The following is a 14,190-nucleotide window of genomic DNA, read 5'->3' as shown; positions in this document are numbered from 1 at the left end:
CATTTTATCTCATCTGCATACCTTGTGCATACCCTCAATGCACGCCACTGGGTCCTTCCTGATGATACAAAACTGCTAGTTCATTTTAAACCTAAGTTTTAACAAATCATTTTAACAACCTCCCTGATGCAGCAGTAAGAGTTGTGGTTTTAAGTGGGAGGTCCCGGTATCCCCGGAAGTAGCAATTTGAGAATTTATAATTTCTGAATTTTCCTTGGTCTGGTCTGAGAGACTCTGATCTTGGTTGGTTACTACCCCAACTATAAAGACAATCAATTTAGCATTCCAGTACCATGTCTTAAAAGTGTGGGTTTAATATAACTGCCATAGCGTAACAGGTTAGCTGAGAGTTAGACTGCATCATCACTTATAATTCATCATCATCATCAACACATCAATTCTTAACCGCCCCACTAAAGAGAAAGGGTCTCTTCCCACAATGAGAAGGGGTTAAGGCCATCCACCACGCCTGGCTTGACTCCACACATCTTTAAAAACATTATGTAGAACTCTCAGGCATGCAAGTTTGCTAACGATGTTTTCCTTCACCATTGAAGCAAGTGATATTTTAATTACTTAAAACGCACATTGCTTACAAAAGATAGAGGTGCGAACTGGGATTCGAACTCGGCCCCCCGAAAGTAAATTTGAGCTCCTACCCAATGCGATTTCATCGCTTCAATTAGTGATAAATAAAAGTGGAAAAATGATTAATTAAAAAAAGAATACGAAAATCGGAATACCAAACACCAAAGCAAGGATAGATACCTAAGCGATTAACAAACACACATATTATGTAATTTTCACTTACAAGGTAACAATGCCTTAATTTGAAATTGTAATTTATCTGACGCCATCCTTTACCTAGTTACATCTGATAGCGTTTTCTAGTCGTATGTTAATTTGTAATCGTACATCATCTTGTCTGCATGTCCTCAAAAGGCTCATTTGTATGATAAAAGATTTACCTCAATGCTTTCGCAACCGCTTCGAACTTGAATTAGTAATTTCTCACATTATAAAGAACTCTTTGTTATTTCAGTTTATTTTAACATTACTTCTAAACTTACAAAAACTAAGATACCTTAAATGTAGCACATTATAACACGTAAACAGTAACTCGTACCTACATACTACACACAAACATTTATACTTAGACTGTTAAAACACATAACCCTACCCTTGTTTTGCTAGTTAAATAAGGTAGTTAGGGAGAAAAGTACAGGTTCTAAATTCGTTCTTATTAAAATTTTTATTGGTATCAACACTAATATGTTTTCAAAAGAAAAATTAAAATTTACACTAAATATAACAATTCTTTAAAAAAAACTACTTCAAAAGCAACTGCACATTTAAATAAAAAATATGCCCGTTATTTGTATAACATGTAGGTAAGTAGGTAACGACGTGACGTCGATGTTAGCAAAGTACAGTTTTTTTTTAAATTGTTTACTTAGTTTGAAAACTAAATAAAACTACTTATAAGAAGTCAGGACGTGTACATATTTATGGCTTAAGAGATTACTTCAAAAGCCCCCAGAAAAAGAATTTATAGGGGCTCTTAAACCGATTTTTTTAAAGGATTGTTATATTTTATATTAAACATGAGATTTCTGACAACGTTTCAGAAACTTAACCGTCCATCCTTTCAGCAAATAGTAATGAAACGTTTACAAAGAATGCTTGAAACCGAGTGCGGCGAAGAAGCTATAAACAACACAGAAACTGGCGTGTTGGCAGCCCTGCGAGCTTTGTGCGCCGCTTTGGAGAGAAAACGACCTGATGCGTTCCGGCACGTTGCTCGTCAGGCTACGCGTGCACCATCTGCCATGCTGAGATCTGATACTGCGCTCGCAGAACTTACACTGGCGCTGGCTCGCCGAATAACCAGAGATAATGTCACCTGGTCCAAGGTATGTTTATCCATAAAAAACTTAATTTCAGTGGTGTGCGTGGCCGCAACCAGATTTATCGTTAAAACTTTAGTCATTGAGGGCCCAAGCGGTTTGCCCACCACCTTCGTGTATCGTATATAAACAGATACAAGACTTAGCAGGGCATGCAAGGAACACATCTTTCAAAGCGTCGCCCGGTGTCCATTTACCTGAGGCGTAGATGTTAGGCCGTATGTGCCTGTAATTACACTGGCAACGCCCTTGAGAAGGCATTGCAATAATGCTGCTTTCGGCAGAGATACGAATGGTATAAGAAATGAGCGACCTTTGTCACAACAACCTTTATTAGTACTATAAAACCAACTAACCGTCATGGCAGGAGCAGTTTCTAATTATACAACTAGCACTGCAACGCACACAGTTGGTTTGTTTTCAACGACATCTTTCCCTTTATACGTGAAAAATTAAAAGATAAACCAGTTTGTACCCTATTAATACCTAACTAACTTCACCGTACACATCTTCAATTTCTCTCTACGCACGTTTCTCTTCGATAACAGTGCCTGCTAAGAGGTAATTGACAATATCACAGATAAAGAATAGTCATACTGTGATCTGACAAAGCCCTCCAGAAAGAATAGTCGTCTTACGACCTCTCTGGCACATCTAATGACCGCCATTGTCTTATGAGTGGGGATTCAGGGTCTGGGTTCGATCGACAGCAACAATTTGGGAATTTTCTCTGGTCTGATCTGGTAGAAGGTTTCGGCCATTGGTGTATCACTGCTATACCCCCAATAGGTTATCCCGCTACCACCTAAGACTGCATCATCACTTACCACAGGGTGAGATTGCAGTCAAGGGCTAACTAGTAGTAAAATAAAGTTCCTGTACACTATTCCGACCCTATCTAGGTGATGTCGGCCATTACCACGAGATCAAAGATGTCTAACTACTATCACTCTTTTTTATACTGTGATAATAACATGGACTTAGCAAGTAACGCCTGCTTCCAACAAAAATATTTGATTTCCAGATTGCGGCTGTGTTTTGTATATGTGGAGCCTTAGCCAAAGAAGCTGCTGAATCAGCTGACGGCGAACCAGCGCTTGAACTAGTAGCGGCACCTGCAGCTGCAATTGCAGACCTACTACACGAAAACCCAGGTTCCTGGATAGCATCAAATGGTGGATGGGTAATATTATTTTTATCTAGGATATCTTTAGTTATGCGTGTAGCCTATGAAGACTTATTCCTCCGAAATATGGTCGCTATAACGATAGGCCGGATAAGAAAGCTCACGAGTTACTCAGAGGGCTATTATCCGGGTATCACTACGCTGTTAATAGTCTATAACAGTTCACTAACAGACTCTAGGCTTCTCCAAGCGGCAGGGTTTGGCCATAATCACGCTGGACAGACGGGTGCTAATCGCAGTAGATAGTTGTAATAGCACAGAGGACGCTTCTCCATATTCCCTCAGTCGCCTCGTTTCCTTTCCTCGTACGCTTTCCCGTAAAACGAGACTTATTAGGTCCATTTTTAAAAAGGATCATTTTTTGTCTGAATCTTCGGATCTTTAACATGCCTATTCCCTTCTATTTTATTTGGGGTTTGACAATATTGTATATATTTATGTTTTATTGATATTAATTATTATCAATATCTATATATTTTATTGTAAGTTTATTATATGTTTATATTATATTTGTATATATAGGTATATGTGCATGTTTATTTAAATGCACCACCTACCTCTCTTCTTGAGCTGTGTTTAACGCCTTTGGTTGCCTGGAAGAGATCGCTATGTAGCGATAAAGCCGCCAAATTGTATACTTTTTGTTAAATTTATTTATAATTTTACTATATGTTTATGTGGTGTACAATCAAAGTGTATTCATTCATTCATTCAATATGATATTAGAAAACGACTCCTCGATTGTGAGCGAGCAAATCTTGTACTAAGGCCAAAGGACTTCGTGATCTTAACATGCTAATTACTAAACAAACGAAGGAATTAAATAATAGCGTCACTTTGAAATTTTAATTGAAATAACTTTGTTTGTACCTAACCACATAAAGAGCTATATTAAAGGCCTAGATTTCTTGTTACAAAGTACTACTTACCTTGGGAGTTCATATTTTAAATTACAGGTAGATAAGTACTCATATTACAAAATATGCTTACCTAGAATGCTAATGATGATTATGATGTGATTAAGCCTCTTAAGTGGATTCTCGTAATAAAACAATTTAGGTACATGGATTGCCCCCCCCTACCGAGGTACGAGTATAATTAGAGTATAACTCGACGAGGTACGTTTTCATTAAACCTAGGCATCGCTTAAATCGAGTGCCTCATGAATTAGGCGATGTCTATAGAGAACGTTACACCAACTCTTAGGTGATAACTATTGGCAAACGGTTGATGAATGCGTAGGAACCCCCTAAGATTAATCTAAGGGGATTCCTAAGCATACATCAAGCGTTAATTATTGTTCGTCGTTAGTGAAAACAGGCAATATTCTCACCGATATGTAGACCTTTGTGCTTGAATAGTAACTAACTGCGAAAGTATTTATATTTTTAAAACGTTATCTCGATTTATCTAGTAGATTTTTGACACGGACATAGAACGCTAATGCCCGTTTTCACTAAACCTAGGAAATACTTAAATTGGATGCCTAATGATTTGGGTGATGCGTAGAGAACAATAAGGTTTTACCAACACTTACATGACGTTAAGTGCCATCTAAAGTTACGACAACGATTCGGCGGTTTTACGGATGAGAGAAACATAACTTCTTATGTTTTTAATAACCTATCCATACGAAAAAATGAAAAAAAATTATAAAAACATAAAACACAACACCGTTATTTGCCTACTTAAGCACTGTCTTGTTCGTCTTTAGTGAAATCGGGCATAAGGCTCAGATCTATGGTCAAAGTGTTCTTTGGCTGCTCAGACATAAGAAACATTTACAACGAGACAAAGTTATATCTGAAAGAAACCGATCTCGTTTTAAAAATATCTCAGTCTTAAGGCAAAGCCAAGCCGTGGCTTCCAACATGCGTTCATTGTGACGTTTGACTTAAGAGAACGTAAGAGGCTTACGTAAGACGAACTTAATAATCTTGCATTTCAATTTGCAGTGAGTCGGTAAGTGTATTAGGTAATGTTAACAGTTAGTTACTTTTTCATAGTTATAATTGACGGATTGTAGGTGGAAAATCATCGCCTATAAACCAAGGACATTTTGCAGGACACCTAAGGAAAACGTCTTGCATCGTGCCGCCCTGCGTCTATCAACATGAGGCGAATGTGTTAAGCCGTATGTGCCTGTAGTTATGCAGGCAACCACACCCTGACCAAAACACTTGCACCCTTGAACCACCACTGAACTTGAATGTTGGATGGTATTGGATAAAAGCAGGCGTTACTTTGCGGAAATCCATGATATATTATCAAAATTAAGCTTAATTGGCTATACTCCGCGAAAAGCAGGAGAATCTGTGTGGTGTAATTTATAATTTCTTCAATCTTTATACTCCACACCAAACAGATCTTGGGCAATATACCATCTATTCACGTTTCGCTCCGAAACCGGAGTATCCTCAGGAGATGTTGACTTTACAATGAATAATTAACAATGATTATTTGAGCTTAGTGGAAGTCCTGCCATATTTATACATACCTACATATTATATCCACAAAGCTCAAATAATCATTACCGTACTTCTTCCACAAAACCCTACTATTCCAAAAACACTAGCTATACCTATACATAATACGAGAGTGAATAAATATTATATCGAATCGCGCTTTAGCGTTCATCTGTAAGCGATCTGATCTCTACTACTTCTTAAATACGGAGGTAGGTATTACATCAAAGTGTCTTGTTTCAGGATGGCCTCATCGAGCGTCTACGAGTTAGTGACCGAGACCAGAGATCCGAGAAGACGCTCCGAGTAATAGTCTCATTCTTCGTTATAATCTGCCTCATACTCCTTTTACTACGATGGGCATGGGCATAGCAATGAATTGCTTTTTGATGTTCCGAGGGCTATGAATGTTTTTTAATGCCCAGAATTTTGAAAATAGTGTAACATTATAAGTAGTACAATTTTAATCCATAATCTGAATTTAATCATAATACGTAGGGAGGACCTAATCAATTAAGTGTAATGTCTTAAAATCTTGATTTCGGAGGAAGATAGATAATTATTTGTTTATCACTAAAACAATCAACTTTTGTTCTAAGGCTTTGCAAAATTCATTATTAATATTGTTCATATAAAAAAAAAACATATTATTTCTGTAACGTGACATTACATTGTGAAACCCAATACATGTGATTGGACAACGTCGCGTAGTCTGGTCAGTGACCGCACGATTGAATCGTGGTTCGCGTGCTGTTGCCGATGTTACATTACAGAGGTAGATAATCTGTGTAAGACATAGAATATTTAATAAACAAACTATCGAGTTGAAAAAAGTCGCAGAACAAAAGATTTTAGTTTTATTTGACAGACCGAGAGCTTTCTGGTATTTTTTATTTAATCCTTTATACCTAAGTATTACTAATTTGTCAAAAAATTAAGATTTAGTTATTATTTTCACATCATTTTTTATCCCTACTGTACTCAGACATTGAAACAGCCAGCAATGGTTACCTATTTATTAACAATTTTCACAGTTGTTAACCAGTGACAACTGACAAGCTCTCATCCCCACACATAATTTCGAAAACAATATGTCAATTTATGCATTATGTATGAAAACGAAATCGCACAAGCTGATCCAAACAAGACCATGGAAGAGGATCCAGCATGTTCTTATAGGAATTAGTTTTGTTGGACGTACATTATACATAAGCTAAGTTTTTTAGTGTTTTTATATACCTACTGACGTAGGGTCGTGCATGTACTCACCTTTGCTAACGTTCAAAATAGATCGTGAAAAAGGTTGCGTCTTATCATGCGGTAGGTCCGGTTTTTTTGATGTACGAGGTAATAACATTTCTATGCCTAAAAGCCTTTGATAGAATGCCACACTATAACCTTTTCTCTCTTGCCTAGAATATTGTTTATGAATAAGAGTGTACTTACTACATTATTCCAAGTTATATTATGATGTGTATAATTTTTACCTATAGAAGCTATTGTGTATAATGTGCCTTAGTTATGGAAACCAATTTCATCCCGCTGGAGTATTCTAGTACTTAGTACTAATCTAAGGTTGGTCGTAGATACTCATACCTAAGCAAGATTGGAGCCCATTTATTATACTATAGTATTTTCTCCTTTGTCTTATGATGTCCTAAACAATCTTTTCATAACTTAGTATTTATTATATTTTTTTTTAATACTTAAATAAAAACAATTATTAAAGGTAATTTATTTATTTAAATGCATTCTTTCTTTTTTAATTCTTAAAACTATACAATAATAAGTAGGTAAGTTATGAACAGATAATTTTAAGGCAAGTTACACAAAATAAGAGTAGAAATACTTAATACAGCTTCATTCTAGAAAGGTACTTAATTTTGGAGCCGTGTCAAAGTATAAGAAATAAAATTACATTCTGTTAATTTCAATAATATGAATTTGAAACAGTAGGTAGATAATTATTATGTATAAATAATACGATATTGCATAGTAACACGTTTATTGAGCTAGGTAGCAAAACTTGACAGTTTTTACATGTGTTAATTAAACTACCCACTTGGTTTTACTTTTGTTAAGAAAAGGTAAACAAATGATGTAGATACTTATATATGACATACCTTTCCCCCAAGTATGTCATGTAAATTAACTAAAGTTTAACAATTTAAATCAAGAAATCCACAGTACACTATTAAAAATATAACATAAAATTAAACAAATAAAGTAATCAATTTAATCATTATTTTCATTAAAACAACTGGGTCTAGAATATGGAACTTTAGAATGAACATTTCGTTTAGTTCTGATCTTCCCCCCTGACGTTTCAATTTCAGCTGATTTAGGTATTCCTAACATCTCTTCCCATTTTTCTGCACTTGGTATTTCAATAATAGGATCATTTTCTGACTCTTGCTCTGATCCGCTTCCTAAATCATTATTCTGTTCATTTTGATCAATCTTATCTTCCTCAGTCTCTGCATTACTCCTCTCATTGTTGTTTCCTCCAAGTATGTCACTTGTTTTCTCTCTATTTTGTACTTTAATTATTTGATCTATATGACGCCGTAAAACTGCACCATCTTCAGTTTGTACTCTGTAATTAGATGGGCCATCTTTTTCGAAAACTTGACCAGGTAACCATTTTGGCCCGTTTGTGTAATTTCTGTACATTATTTTTTGTCCCACATTAGTTTCTCTGTTTTTCTGTTGTGCATTATTTATTATTTGACCTTCAACCTTTTTATACTGCAGGCTATCAGGGTGCAAAGAATCTAAGACCGTGCGTAGGCGTCTATTCATCAAAAGTTCCGAAGGGCTTTTATTTGTTTTAGAACACGGAGTCACCCTAAGACCTAGTAACATATTTGGAATTTTTATTTCCCATGATCCATCCATCTTCCGAAGCTTTTCCTTCACTGTCTGTACCATCCGTTCTGCCAAGCCATTAGTGGCCGGGTGATAAGGTGCGGATGTCACATGTCTAATTTTGTTAGATTCTAAAAACAATTTCATTTCTGCGGACACAAAAGAAGTTCCGTTATCTGATACCAGGGTTTCACAAATACCATGAGTAGCAAATAAGTTCCTTAAATGACGAATCACTGATGCCGAGTTAGTACTATTTGTCATTAGCACTTCAGGCCATTTAGAAAAAGCATCAACTACTATAAGAAAAGTTTTATTCATAAATGGTCCTGCAAAGTCAATATGTATTCTGGACCATGGTCTTGAAGGAACGATCCACTCGTGTGATGATCTTGGAGGCATATGTCTATTTTCTAGACACCGAGTGCAATTATTTACTAATTCATTTATATCATCGCTCAATTGTGGCCACCACACATAACTTCGGGCCAATGCTTTTGTGTGCACAATTCCATTATGCGTAGTATGCAGCATGCGTAAGATGGTTTGTCGAAGAGGTCGTGGTATGACGACACGACAACCTAAAAATACACAACCATTTTGTAGAGAGAGCTCTGATCTATGTAACCAATATACTCGTAAATCACGATCGTTAACTTTGTTTGGCCATCCGCTTTGTAGAAAGTGAACAACTCGGGAGAGAGTTTGATCTTTCTTCGTTTCAGAGCATATCTCAAGCGCGGTAAAAGGGAAATCACTAAGATTTTCCGCCATCAGTAGTATTTCATAGAGAGGTTGTTCCTCTTGATCTGGTACAGGTAGCGGCCATCGACTTAAACTGTCTGCATTGCCGATTTCAGTTCCTGGTCGATAAGCAATGCTATAATCGTGCGCAGTTAATGCTATTGCGATTCTTGTCAAACGAGGTGATAAAATACATGGCATTGGCCTTTTTGGATCGAATATTCCAAGTAGGGGCTTGTGGTCGGTTATCACAGTAAAATTCCTCCCCGCTAAATAATTGTGAAACTTTTTAATGCCAAACATAATGGCAGTCGCTTCTTTGTCCAACTGTGAATACCGTCGTTCGTGGGAATTTAATGTCCTAGAACTCATTGCGATCGGTCTTTCTTGTCCGTTTTCCATCACATGCGATAGCACTGCCCCAACGCCATATTGTGAACTATCACACGTAAGAATTAGTGGTTTGTATAAATCATAATGAACTAATGTGGTTTCAAATGTAAGCAACTGTTTAGCTTTATTGAATGCATCTCGTTCCCGTTGAGTCCATTGCCATGTTTGAGACTTATCTAGTAGTCTATGTAATGGCTCAAGTATAGTTGCCTTGTGGGGTATAAACCTTTCATAAAAATTATACAGTCCTAAGAAAGCCTGTAACTCCTGGACATTCTGTGGTTCTGGCGTCTTCACTACAGCTTCTATTTTACTTGGAGCTGGGTGGATACCTTCTCCATTAATCACAAAACCTAAAAATTCTACTTTTTCTTGAGCAAATTTACATTTGCTCTTGTTAAGACGAAATCCAGCCTTTTGTATCCTGTCTAGAACAGTTTCAAGTCGTTGTTGCATTTCCAGCATTGTAGGACCACTTACAATTATATCATCAATTAAGACTGCCACTCCTTGAACTCCTGCTAGCAATGCTGTCATGAGTCTCTGGAATATTCCAGGGCAGGCTTTGACTCCAAAAGGTAACCGATGTACGGAGTAGAGACCCTTGCATGTGTTTAATGTTAACATTTTAGCAGTGCTGTCTTGAACTTTCACTTGTGTGTATGCTCTATCAAGGTCTAAGGTTGTAAAGAACTTCGCACCTGCAACTGTAGCAAATACCTCATTTGCTGTTGGCATGGGGTAGGTGTCCGACTCAGTTGCTTGGTTGACAGTACTACGGTAATCTCCACATAACCGAATGTCTCCAGACTTCTTTATTATTGGCACAACAGGTGTTGCCCATTCTGAATAAGATAAAGGCCTCAGTACACCTTCAGCCACCAAGCGATCAATTTCCTCTTCAACTCTAGCCTTGATAGCATATGGTACTGGACGAGCCTTGAAAAACTTAGGTGTAGCACCAGGTTTGAGATGTATGGTCACTGGATCTCCCCTAAATGTGCCCAGTCCATCCCTGAAGATGTTGCTGTATTTTAAAATTGTCTTCTCAATGTTCACAAGATCATTGTTAGCTATAACATTGATATTCAATGCGATATTCAATGGGCCCAGCCAATCCCTTCCCAGAAGATTGGGGCCCCGACCCTTTGCTATAATAACATTTAGTGAACATTTGATGTCTCTGTATTGAGCTTGTAGTTTAGCTTGGCCAAGTAAGATTACAGGTGTATCTGTCCATGTACGTAGAGTAAGGTTCACCGGTTGAAGAGTTATATGTTGGTTCTGATGTTCTATATTCTTCCAAGTGCATTCATTTACTAATGAAAAACTTGCACCTGTGTCTACCTGCATCACAACAGGTATATTCTCCAATGATACTTCAACAACAAATGGTAATACTTTGGTTTCACAGTTAATGCTGTAAATACCATTCAAGTGTGTATCTGTGTGTTCATCATTTGTGAAATTAATATTTCTCTTTAAAGATTTCTTCTTTACCAAGCAAATCTTCTCAATATGGCCTCGCTTCTTACAGAACCGACAGGTGGCATTTATAAATCTACATTCACCACCATGACGATCACCACACCGAAAACATAGTCGTGTATTTGATCTAGTTTGTACTGCATTTATGTCCATCTCTTCCACTGAGGAGCTTTGAGTTGTTGTTGCTGCTGCACAGTTTGTACTTGTGCTGCTATTTTCTGTACCCATAGATGAATGAATCATATGGTAGTCTTTTCCTGCAGTCTCTGCTGCTAACATGGCATCAATAACATCTTGATAATGCAGGTTATCTTTTTTCAAGAGTTCATACTGTAGACGACGATCTTTCATACCACACACAAGCCGGTCACGTAGCATCCGTTCTAATTCCATAAAATTACATTTTGAGCTAATTTTCCTCAACTGTGCAATATATTCTGATGCATTTTCATTAGTATTCTGGTTCCGTGTGTAGAATTTATATGACATGGAGATTTCATTTGGCTTTGGGCTATAATGTTTTGTTAAAATTGTTTCAATTTCAACAAATGTCACATCACTAGCTTTCCTTGGTGTAATCAAGGCCAAAAGAGTCTCAAAGACTTCCGCTCCACACACAGTAAAGAAATTCGCTCGTTTGGCGCCGTCTAACATGATGCCATTAGCCTCAAAACAAAACTTTAACCGGTCGATGTAATTGTCCCATACATCCGTTTTTTGATTAAATTCATTAAATTTCACTGATTTGTGGTCCATTTTAATTAAATTTTCGCCTCGTCGCCACTATTATGTATAAATAATACGATATTGCATAGTAACACGTTTATTGAGCTAGGTAGCAAAACTTGACAGTTTTTACATGTGTTAATTAAACTACCCACTTGGTTTTACTTTTGTTAAGAAAAGGTAAACAAATGATGTAGATACTTATATATGACATAAATTAAGAAAGTTACCGTAAACTACCTGCCAATCTCACTATTCTGAGTTGGTTGGGAAATAAATACATATATAGAAAGAAAGATCGGACAATGGTAATATATTTATTATTAAATCATGCCTCATTTAACAATACCAAAAACGTTTGGTGGGCGCTTCAAGTAGGTACTCGAGCTCTAACGAATAATAAAAGCGCAAGGATAAAGTACCTAATTGATATGTGCCAAAACCACTGAACTCTAGCGTAGTATAGGTAGTAAGAGTGGGCGTTTAGACGATATACCTACATTTAATGAAGCAGTGTTTTTTTTACTTTAAGCACGTAAATTAAATTAAACACTTAACGTTATTAGCTTATTGCTAACATTAAAAAAATATACCTATCGATTAATGCTGCAAATGCAACTAAGGAAAGTTTTGGATTCTAAAACAGACATACTAGATTGAATTTATTTTATTTATTAGGTAGTGTTTAGTACTTTCATAATCCGAATATAGGATATTATTGCCTTGTATATGTATGCTTGGAAACAACAAACCTACTTTACTTGCTTTCAGTTCTCAATATTTAATAGCTATTTTTGTAAAAAGGGAATATTGACTTTGTTCAACAATTAAAAGTTTAGCAAACAACATTTAATCATTTACATCTAACTTCACGTTTATCAACGAAAACTTTAAATAAGCTAATAAGCACATAATGAAAGTCACTTTTAAAAATAAGTTAAACGAAAGTCTGTTTATCATTTTAAGTCTTTATGACCATCTCTAACTATAGTTTAATAGAGCTCAGTGGCCAAACCCACTAAAAGGTTATTTAAACCTAGCTAGCCTTAATAATTTATTATTATCTACCACTGGTCAGCTTAGGTGCGACAAGTGCGGGAACTAAAATAAGAATTTGGCACAAATTCATTAGTTCCAGAGACACTTGTATCACAGGTGGCGTTTTAAATTATTAGGACGTACCTAATTTAAACGGTTACCTGTTCAAGGAGAGCTATTTCAGTGCCTATTAATAATAGATGTCAAAGAGCTAAGCATCGTGCGTCCTATTACCTATGCCCTATCAAACATAAGAGCATGCGTACATATTTTTTCTCTACGGATCACGCATCGCTGAATTTCGTGACAAGATTAGCCATATAACTGCTATAAAGTTCCTCCATGTAGCTACTAACCTAGTTGGATATAATTTTTGATAAATAAACGTCGTTAAAATCCAAACTCAAGAAAACATGAGACATGAAAACATGGGTTGCCTACCTACTTATTTACTTATCAGGCACAATTATTATTATAACTGTAATAAAAGTAGGTAGCTATTCTGGTAAGAAATGTTGTTTTTGGAAGTGTTTTGATGTTATACCTAAAAGTATTAAGAATACAATATAAACTAAGAATAGATATACATTGATTAATTTATACATACTTTATACTTAAACATAAATATATTTGCTGTTATAAATATTACCTTTGTTTTATTTCCCTTTTTTGCTTTGAGAGATTTATAATTGCAGTATCACTAAGGTATCTACAGAAAAGGCCTTAAAATAATTTGGCTTACTTCTCATCCGTCATTTTCTTTTATTTTTAAATCACAATCGATAAGTAACAAAAAAGCGCTTGAAATGCGTATAGGTAGTACAAAAAACGTGTCTTTTGAATACTTGATAATTTTGTTAAACAAAAGTAGATATTTAATTAGATTTTTTCCTTTAAGCAACGTCTCGTAGATGTCCCGAAAAGATGTCACAGTTCTCCAATTTCTTTCTAGGTTCTTTTGAAGTAAATATACTCCACTATTCCCATCACTGATTCCGATTAATTAAAGTTACTGTAATTGTTTCAAGTTGATTAGAAAAATAAAGTTTGAAATTGGTAAGTTCTTGAGTTTATACATCATTCATCTTTTTAGTATGGCATATAGGAATATAAATAACACTTTTAAGTTGATTTAATGGTACCTATATTTTAAATGATAATTATTTTTTACTAGGATAGATTAAGGAATGAAAATGTTTTTAGCGCAAAGCATAACAATGTTAAATCATCTATTCAATCTTGTCTTGCCATGAACAGATAAAGGTATCTACGTTATGAACGTATTAATCTCGGATCTACTATAATTAGAGCTCCCAAATAAAATATAACTTGGAAGGTTCTTCACCTGAGCCTAATCATTTATATTCGACTTCAC

The 14,190-nt window shown here is 35.9% G+C and overlaps 2 protein-coding genes across 3 annotated transcripts in view; one reads left to right on the top strand and one right to left on the bottom strand.

Annotated features, from left to right (window-relative positions):
• The window catches only part of LOC120636783 (bcl-2-related ovarian killer protein homolog A), a 47,514-nt gene extending 40,733 nt beyond the window's left edge, over positions 1 to 6,781 (top strand). The window contains exons 4-6 of one of the 2 annotated variants that reach the window (XM_039908358.1): positions 1,653 to 1,913; positions 2,932 to 3,090; positions 5,802 to 6,781. In XM_039908358.1, the coding sequence (XP_039764292.1) occupies positions 1,653 to 1,913; positions 2,932 to 3,090; positions 5,802 to 5,930 (549 nt within the window). In that variant the 3' untranslated portion in view covers positions 5,931 to 6,781. Of the gene's footprint in view, positions 1 to 1,628; positions 1,914 to 2,931; positions 3,091 to 5,801 lie in introns of both variants that reach the window. The other variant, XM_039908355.1, reaches the window with a different exon arrangement.
• Positions 6,782 to 7,793: 1,012 nt separating this feature from the next.
• Positions 7,794 to 11,807, bottom strand: LOC120636983 (uncharacterized protein K02A2.6-like). Its single transcript, XM_039908561.1, has one exon. It carries the CDS (start codon positions 11,805 to 11,807, stop codon positions 7,794 to 7,796), a length of 4,014 nt encoding a protein of 1,337 aa, XP_039764495.1.
• Between the last annotated feature and the right edge of the window lie 2,383 nt (positions 11,808 to 14,190).

Source organism: Pararge aegeria, chromosome 3, assembly GCF_905163445.1.
Source record: "Pararge aegeria chromosome 3, ilParAegt1.1, whole genome shotgun sequence".
NCBI lineage: Eukaryota > Metazoa > Arthropoda > Insecta > Lepidoptera > Nymphalidae > Pararge > Pararge aegeria.
The sequence above is the reverse complement of the archived record's forward strand: the minus strand, read 5'-3'. Positions and strand labels throughout refer to the sequence as shown.